Source organism: Chroicocephalus ridibundus, chromosome 12, assembly GCF_963924245.1.
Source record: "Chroicocephalus ridibundus chromosome 12, bChrRid1.1, whole genome shotgun sequence".
NCBI lineage: Eukaryota > Metazoa > Chordata > Aves > Charadriiformes > Laridae > Chroicocephalus > Chroicocephalus ridibundus.
In genome coordinates this window covers 9,685,266-9,694,963 of record NC_086295.1, presented here as the reverse complement: position 1 = coordinate 9,694,963, position 9,698 = coordinate 9,685,266, and the positions used below count along the sequence as shown (strand labels likewise).

The following is a 9,698-nucleotide window of genomic DNA, read 5'->3' as shown; positions in this document are numbered from 1 at the left end:
AGCCAGTGGCATTCGCTGACATTTACACTCTCATAACCGAGGCAGAGTCTGGCCCGCTCTGTTTCTCAGAAGGAATATCTCAGTTTCCAGAGCCAGTCCCTGGTTATTTTTAAGTATCACAAACAGGAAAATACGAAAACATGACAACATCGGACAAACTCAGTGACCTTTTGCAGACATAATTCCAGGAGGGATGTTGCAGGTGTTTTTCAGAACAAAAGAAAATAACGACAACAAAAAGGTTAGGGGATCAGCTGTGTAAATGAACACAAGAAAGCATCTAATATATTATTCTGTAATACAAAAAGAAGAAATCTGACTCAATTGCCCTATTATAAATTTGCTAAAAATACAGATATATATTTATATTTTTATATATATATAATTTTTTTTTTTAAATCTGAACAGAAAAATAGACTACTCTGGAATGCATGAAAGTCACATGACTTTTCCATACATCAGATACTTATAAAGCCAACACAATGGCAAACAGGAGGTACAGAGGTAACGAGAACATCTGTACTTTATTCAAGAACTATTTAAAGCCATATTCTCCCCAAGCGGGTGATCCTAAAGCAACCTAAGGTAACACTTGTTCAGTCTGATTACCATAAGCAGAAGTGACTGACCAAACATGGTGAAGTTGGAGCTAATTTGGGGTCGCCGGGGCAGCCCACCTCCCCATCTCGCTCCCGCCTGAGCTGCACAGGAGGGCGTCGGGGCCACACCGTCTCCATCGCTTGGCTACTTTATTCAGTAATTCTACCGTTCCCTTGAAAATGAGGCGTCAAAAAACTATTGGAGATCATGTTATGTGGAGCTTACCGACAGAAAGAGAACTTGGCTTTAGAAACCTTGTCTTCGCGATGAGTTTTAAATACCCTTGTTATTTACTATAAACTGTACCAGTCATAATTCTGTCAAGACATAAATATACAATAGGTACAAATATTAACAATACATTACAATTTTACAGAAGAGAATACTGTTTTCCTTAGAAATGTGTATCTTATTAGCTGCAAGGGAAGAAAAGGCTACAGTTTATCACAGCCATAGTTGCCAAAGAAACCGACCGCCTCGGATGTGTTTCTGCGTGACTTGCACAGACAGATACTCCCCGGCACTTGACACACGGCATGTTCGGGAAGGGAATGTGCGTTCCACGGGTTTTCTTTTCCTCTTTTTTTTTTTTCTTCCCCTTCTTCTACCTTTATTGACTCTCGAACCTTTCAGACAAATGTGGATTTCACAGGAGACTGTTTTGTTTCATTTTTTTTTTTTTTCCCGTAAGTGTGCTTAGGTGAAGTTTCTAAGAAAAGGCACTGAGAAATCTACTGCAAGGTGACTGCTGTTTTCCTCTGTTCAAGGCTAAAACTCAAAGGAACTTTGCCTCCTGGTTAAGAAAACTGCACCCATTCCTTCCGTGCATATATATATATATAAAATATATATATATATTTATATATATGTATTAAAAACGATGTTGATGGCATAAGATACAAGCAAGCGCAGACATCACACGTACATAGTCCTTTCAGATATGATGTCTTCTGCAGCAGCAGGTGAAAATCCGTCAGCTTGCTTGGTACATGATACACAGTAAATTCGCAGACCTGAATGCCAAATATCGGTGATTAAACCGCACGCTTTAGCTCAATGCAAGAGATATTGCATATTTTCACCAACTGCTATGAGCTTTGGGAAACATGTATCAAACAAACTATAAAATGAAATTGTCTTTCTAATGTCTATAAGATTTGGTGAGCATTATATTTTCAAAGCACTGCCTTTCCTTTTGTAATGAGTACAGATTTAGTCTACCATAGCTTTACGTGAGAGTAGATTTCCCAGTGCTTACATTATATATATGTGTATTATGCACACACACACATATATAGATACATACTTCATATTCAGACTTTATTTCATTAAAATAAATTAAACATACTTCCTTTTTAACTGGGCACAAAATGAGAGCTACATCTTCATACACAAATAAGAAAGAAATGCTCTTCAAGCATATTATATGCTTAATTTTAAATTATTTGCTTTCTATAAGAAATCTATAGGACTTTGGCTATTCAGACTTAAAAGGTAGATTTTTAATGATACTTTTGAATTTGGCTTTCAAAAGTGACTCAATAAAATGCTACTTTAACGGTAGGACTAAATAGATGATATAAGGTGTGTGTCGTGAGTGATCACACAAGGCAGACAGAGGGCCTTTGGTTACAAGGAGAGTTGCACCAGTTGATTATCAGTTAAAAAATGATAGAATCGTTGATCTATACATTTTTGTCAGTGCCATCTATAAACCAAATACATCAATTTGGATGAGAGTGTGGTAAATACTACACTATATGGCTATATTTAAATACGTTCACTTTCGTGATATGTAAAATATGACTTTTTTTCCCACATGAAAGCATCAGCTCTAAAAATATTTAACTTGGAAATCACTATTACTTACTTTATCAAAAAAATTTTCCCTGATTTTTCTTCTTTTTACATTTGTGCTGATGGCAGACATGAATGATCACTGAAACATAGAGATTATGTTAAGACTGTTCTCTTTAAGATTTCTCGTTGCCGCTCTGTGGCCTCGGAAAGCCACAGAATAAATCAGTATTTAAAGCTTATTTGCTGGAAAGTCACTTTACTTTTTCGTGACGACTCAATCTTAACTAGTATCTCAGCAATACATCGGTTCCTCTAAGTACACTTGTATTTACTATGGCCAAATCCTAACGTCCTTCACCAGGCAAAGAGCCCACTCAGAGGAACGGTGGTTTTGGCTGAGCGAAGGCAGAGTAAAAGCTTAACGAACCTCAGGAACTGGCCCTGCGTAAATACTCCGGGCAGTATCGTTTGCAGGCATAGGCGCCTTGAACTTAGGTTGAGTACCTCCCGCCTCACTCTTTGCATGGCTGGTGGCCCCTCTCGTGGCTAATTCCTGAGGTGGTGGCTCAGGTCTTACTCGCGCCTCCCCCAGGGTCTGGCCTTGCTGGGACACAAGGATGACTTCTGAGCGGGTACCTCGGGCCGCGTCTCACTGCCCGGGGACAGGCTCGGCTGAGCAGAGCAGAGCAAACTCCAACGTGCGTACAGGTTTGTGCCAAGGAGAGACCTAACAAAGCTGTCATCGTAACCCATAATAGTTCCTAAAACATATATGTGCTTATTGCTTTTGTCCGTACATGCTGCATTCACTATTACAGATTACAGACAGAAGTACTGTACAGCTTGGACGGACAGACATTTACATTCAGGACTAACCAACGGCTTCTTTTTTTGCCTTTTTTTTTTTTTTTTTTAACATTAGGAAGGAACACAACGCAGCGGACTGGGGCAGCTCGGGGTCCTCCTCCCACCTGTCCGCCTCCGCGTCCCGGCTCCCAGCACGTCCCCGGACCTGCTAACGCAGCTCCTTACACGCCCCGGCAGGTACTCAGAAATAGGTCAGGAAACGCTCATCGACAAGAGTTATTTACAATTGAGTTTTACAGTAGAAACAGAGAACAACATAAAAGGTTACCATCACAGTTATCACAGGACAGGTTGTGACTTGCTACAGGTGTGTAACAAATCACGGTCACGACAGGAGGCACAAATTAAAATAGTGCTTGGTTAAAGTGCTTGATTGTTACACTCTGCTATCCTACTCCAGCATCGCAACAACAACAACAAAAAGTCAACGTAAAGTGCTTTCCCCCCCCCAAGATTAAAAACCAAAGACAAATTATTTCCTACACAATTTGACATAACTTTATTGAAACAATAATATTTTAAAAACCTAGGCTGGTGGCTGCTAGTTCTGTTCACTTAAAATGGTCAGATCTTTTTTTTTTTTCTTTTCTTTTTTTTTTTCTTGTTTCGTTTAAAAATTACTGGATGTTACTAAAACAACGGGCCTGATTCTCCTGTCTCTCGCAGCTGCTTCTCGCCGCGGCTCTGTGGGAGCCGCTCCTGCCTGACCTCCTTGCGAGAGAGAGCACAGCCAGGCCCGGGGCGGGTCGCTAACGAATCCCTCTTTTTGCATATTTATGTAACGCTTGCATATCTTTCGCCGCGCCGCTGGGGCACGAAAAGCTTCAGACCAACCGGTTCCTCTCCTACGCCAAGGGCGAGACTTTGGCTGACGCCTGGAGTGGGCGTGCGGGCAGGAAGGGGAGGCCCGGAGAGCCGTCCCGGTAGCCCCGGCACGTGCCACGGGGGCCAGCCACAGCGTCAGCGCCGTCGCCGCCGCGCCCGGCCGTCCCCGCGGGACAGGGCAGCGAGCATCTCCCTTCCGCAGAGGGGTAGGGCGAGAGCTGAGCTCTCCTTCCAGCCCTACGCTCCCCGGCACCGGGAAGGGGGTCTGGCTGCGATGCCTCCGGAGATTCCTGCTTCTGCATGGCTCCTTCACACCTTCCCAACGTGGGTCCCCTGAGGGCCACGCGCTGGCCCTGGGGCAGGTATCGATTTTTAGCAGAGGGTAAGTGCAAGTTTCACTATGTCCTAGGGGATGTTTGGAATTAGATACAAGTGGTGCAACTCACCCTGCTGATATTTCAAAAGAAAACGTCAGGTCCTACGGGATATTGTATTGTTAAACACACACAGAGCATTTTAATAATTGGTTTCTCTAGACCGTTATTTGTTTTAAATGGTTTTCACTTGGATTTTCCAATAATGCAAGTGTTCCCTGTTACCTTTAGACATAATATCCATCAGAGAAAGCTGTAGATGGGGAACAGCTGCCCTGAAGCAGTGAGCATTGTGTTTTTGATAGCTTTATACCAACCCCAGCAATTTATTCCAGAGTTCAAATCTGGCTGCCTTGGCATCCTTTATGGAACTAATGGAAATCAGATGTTAACATTTCCAAAAGGAGCTCTAGCGTTCAAGGGGAATGGATGGATATTTGGTCACATTGGCTTCACTGGACAACATGAAAGGAGATCAATGTGTGATCATGATTTGCAATCCTTATTTTTGACTGATGTGGGCAACGTCTTTAGAGTTGTTTCAGAGAAGGACATTTTCACAAACCCACACCGGACCTCCCCCAGACTTTTAGAAACAGGTGGCTTGTTTCAGCCAAGTTCATGCCATGCAGAAGCTCTTTTTTTTTTGTGTTGACTGTAAAGACATTCCTTTAAACTTTCAGTAAGTTCTTTTGGAGCCCATCTCAGATGCTTTGATCATGTGTGTTAGCATGTCCTCCGCTGCCTGGTAATACATGGACTTCTGGGGAAATGTGATTTTCTAGTCTGACAGTCTCCTGATTGCCCTGGGTTCTTCCAGTGATACCTTCCATAGAGTAAATGCAGTTTTGCCCTATCAGCTTAGGGGAGGTGGGTAAAGCAGCAGCTTCTAGATGGTTCTTCTCTGTTCTATAAACATTGTCCTTTTGCTTTAGATAGCCACTGTTTGTAACATTGTACTTGGGACTCACATTTCCGGGCGGACTTGAATCATAAAGCAGCTGACCTTCATCATCAGTGTCAGCATCTATGTATTTGTGTATACCAGCATCATGGAAGTTGAAAGCTATGGCTGTCTGCGTCTCTGGTGACTTTGGGGGTGTTCTCGCACTCGCGGTTGTGTAGATCGAAGTTTCTGGGCTCATGAGAGATCTGTCAGAGAGTAAGGAAGTATCTGTGGCAGCAGCAGCAGCTCCCCGGCTCTTGAGAGGGTCTGGATATATTCTCAGTACATTTGATGCTGGTACTAATGTGCTGGTGTCCTCTTCCATGAAGTTGACTTTCAGAGATCTTAGTTTTAAAGGGTTACTGGCCTTTATGGAGCTTTTGGGACTTTCTATGAAAAAAGCAGAACGGTGACTGCCTTCGGAGCTTGGATTCGTTTCCACAAATCTGGAACTGCTCCCCTCCGGCCTGCTCTGCTCCTGAATCACATTAATGCCACCTTTGCAGGGAAGGGTAGCGAGCGGGCTGTGGGAAAACCTCCCGGAGTCAGGGAACTCCGCTGCACAACTAATGAAGCTGTCGATGCTGGACATGCTCCTCATGTCAACGATCCCATCAGTACGAGTCGTCAGCAAGGGCACCATAGGGCCGGGAAGGGTTTCCATTTCTAGCTCTTCCTTTTGCTTTCCAGGCTGACTTGACTCTTTAGTATTAAGGTTTGGCTGGGACTGAGTCTTTGCCATTTTGTTATACATGTCCTCTAGCTGTTGGACATTCAGGTGCTGGGGACTTGAAGACGACCTGGCTTTTTCCGGAGATCCTTGCTCCTTAGTTTCAAAAGATTTACTAGAGCTAGTTTCAGAGAGCGTTCTCTTGGTCCATTTCCATTTGCTGGGAGATAAATGATTGTCCTGAACTTTATCCTTTTTGGCTATGCTTTCTCCGTTCTTTTCAACCACAATGTCCATGAGTTCTATACTACGGGCAAATGCATCCTTCATGTTCATGGAGACAATACTGCCATTCCTTTTTGCTCTTTCAAGAGCTTCCCTGCGCTTAATGGCTTTCTCCTGCCTCTTCTGCTCTTTGTAGAACTCAGAGAAGTTATTGACAATAATTGGGATGGGAAGAGCAATCACCAGCACTCCAGCAATGCAGCACAGTCCTCCTACTATTTTACCTAAAAGTGTTTTGGGGTAGATGTCTCCATAGCCTACTGTTGTCATGGTGATGGTTGCCCACCAGAAAGAAGCTGGGATGCTCTTGAATTTTGTATCATCCTCGTCCTTTTCTGCAAAAAACACTAAACTGGAAAAGATCATAATGCCCATGGCCAAAAACAAGATGAGTAATCCAAGCTCATTGTAACTCCTCCTCAGTGTAAACCCCAAGGACTGTAAACCCGTTGAGTGCCGGGCAAGCTTTAGAATCCGGAGTATCCTCATAATCCGAAATATTTGGACCACTCGTCGTACATTTTGGAACTGAAGTACACTTTTATTGGATTCTGTGAGGAAGATAGTGACATAGTACGGTAAGATAGCTAGCAAATCAATAGCATTCAGCGGGCCTTTGAAAAACTTCCATTTCTTAGGCGAGGACAGGAACCGCAAGAGGTATTCCATTGTAAACCATGCAATGCACACCGCTTCCACGTGGGCAAGTTGGGGATTATCTGTGGTCTGCCCAAATTCATCCACGCCTTGTAGTTCAGGAAGTGTGTTAAGGGACAAGGCAATTGTAGATAGTACAATAAACATGATGGAAATGATTGCCAAAATCTGGAAAGGAAAGAGAAAACAGTGAGTTCATCTCAGACTATATTACGGTATCATTCTCATTAACTCGTGGCTGTATTTCCACTTACACATCTCAAGACTAATTTTGCCCTTAGTACACAGAAGTCAGATAACCAGGGCATCCTGAGGCGATTTTATTTTGGAGGCTTCTTTAGCTATGTCAGATGCATAAAGGAGATAAAGCATCTACTTCAACTCCTGCACCTTCCTCTATGCGTAGTCAAGGAACACGTACCAAGCAGCTAGGATGCCAGGAGGGCTGTGAAGCAGTTCACAGCAGGAGCTTTTGATTAACTACTAATTAGACGCCCAACAAAGCCCATCTGGACAAGAGGCTCTGAAATCTAAGCAAGAAGAAATGCAATTGTGAATACAGGATTCAATCAGGGCAATGTCCTCCATTTAATGCACAGTTACATCTGCAATTTTGGGTGCTTATGGCTAATTACAGAGACGTGTGTACAATTCTACTACATATAAGTGTACAAGTAATACATTCTTTTTTAATGACTCATCTCTAATTTGAAACGTGATGGTTGTGAAATACATGAAAACTTTGCCAAGCTTTCTAAAACATTGTGAGCTCTGAGCTACTCTGCATGTGACCGACCGGCCATCCTAGCTCCTCGTGACAACCAGGGGAAAGAGCAAATTCATCCAGGCGAACCAAACCGCACAACACTGAGACAGTCAAGACAGGGCAGGTCCGACCACCAGAGAGCTCATCCATCATCAGAAACCAGCTCCTGGGCTAAAGCGTCCAACGAAAGGAGAAGGGTCTGAGGTGAGCAGCCCCTCAAAAAACCCACATAAATCTGATCAGATCCCGGGCCACCGACTCTATGCAGAGCTGGAAAGTATGAAGTGCTAGATCAGTGTATTTGCAGCTTTCAGACCATGTAGGCAGGCTGTCCTTCCATACCTGTTTTATACAGACATTAATGCTATGCCTTCCAGTTTTCCCTAATCACATCTTCTTTTAAAGCCATTTTAGGGAGGTTTTAGAGCTGAGATACAATTTGAGGAGTGTTTTTTTTCTACTAGTGAATTCTTTCTCTAGTTTGTTAATTGGGCGGGATTATATCTAGTTTCTTAGGTTACTGCAAAAATACAGCAATGATTTCAAAACACACGTATATGTGACTAATGTTTTATGTATTCATTTCAGTGGAAGCTGGTCCCTTATGCTCGTTTTTCTCCTGCTTGATAGAAAAGCAGCATGAAATCAATTGCAACGTATGTGCATGATGATTGGATGCACAATATTGAGCCATGAATTATAAAACGTATGACAAGAGTTCTGCATCATGAATTGCAGATCTGACACACTCCTTCCTTGCCCATATAACCAGATTTTAGGTTTTCTCATAGTGACCTTTCTCAGCCAGCCTCACAGCACCAGAATATCCACAGTTACCACCTGGGGCACTGGAGAAAGAAAACCTTTCGCAGGATTTCTCTTCAGCCAAGCCCAGCACAGACATCCTGACAGTCAGAAAATATCAGGCTTCTGAACATTTATCCCTAAACGGACAGTCACTACGGTGGAAGAAGCCTTCCTGCTGTAGGAGAAACATGCAAACGCGATATAGTTCAGAAACACCTTGTTCTTCTCAAGAAGAGCCTCACCTTGTCTCCAAAGCTGAAAGGCAGAAACGGTCTACAAAGGCTGGAAGCTTCACTTGAATTAAATTCATGTAGCAAGCTTAAACTATGGCTTTAGGAGAAAGGTTCACATACCTTAAAAAAAATCCCAATTTAAGTCAAGAGTTTCAACTTAGAAACTTTGATTTCCACGAGTGTTTTAAAATCCACTTCCTGTTAAGAAAATTCCTTCCAAATCAATATAATAAAATAATTTATTGTTTAACTCACTAAAATGTACTATATAACTTTGATTTGTACATGACACTGCAGACCTAGTAATTTAATCTAAAGACTGATATTTGACTGGAAACAAAAATTAGCTCCATTAAACACTCTGGTTGCATTGTCTAAATTGGATGAAGTGGAAGAAGTGAATGGTGTAAATAGCCTCCCGTGCAATGCTCTTGTACTGGGAATTAGCCACGCTTTCAGTTACTGAATTGTTGCCAGGAAAAATGCTGGGAATATTCCTTTTCCTTTTTAAACAGGTTGCCTAAAAGAATGTTTGTTGTTAGCTGTGCCATGCTGTGCACCCTCATGGTGCTAGCGAACCTTTCACCTCCTCCTTGCTGCCTTCCTCTTCCATAAATTTGCTGCTGAAATACAAACAACCCCACAACAACTTGTGCAATGGGGGGGGGGGTTGCCTTGTTGCGAGACTTCTCAGGTCAACGAGCTAAAGAAGCTGTGGGAAGGACTTGAGGGGGTGCAAAAAAGTAAAAAGAACCATGGGATGAAGAGAAGCAGAGAGAGACGCAGGGAAAAGTGCTTGAACCGATGGCTTCAAACTCAAGAGAATAAAATGGAAGTCAAGCATCTCATGGTGAAGTGAGGAGAAATT

At 42.8% G+C, this 9,698-nt stretch overlaps 1 protein-coding gene across 1 annotated transcript in view; it reads right to left on the bottom strand.

The window, feature by feature from the left end:
• Positions 1–406: 406 nt before the first annotated feature.
• Positions 407–9,698, bottom strand: part of KCNB1 (potassium voltage-gated channel subfamily B member 1) — a 130,045-nt gene continuing 120,753 nt past the window's right edge. Inside the window, exon 3 of the mRNA XM_063350221.1 lies at positions 407–7,192. Within this exon, the coding sequence (XP_063206291.1) occupies positions 5,171–7,192 (2,022 nt within the window). The 3' untranslated portion in view covers positions 407–5,170. The remainder of the gene's footprint in view (positions 7,193–9,698) is intronic.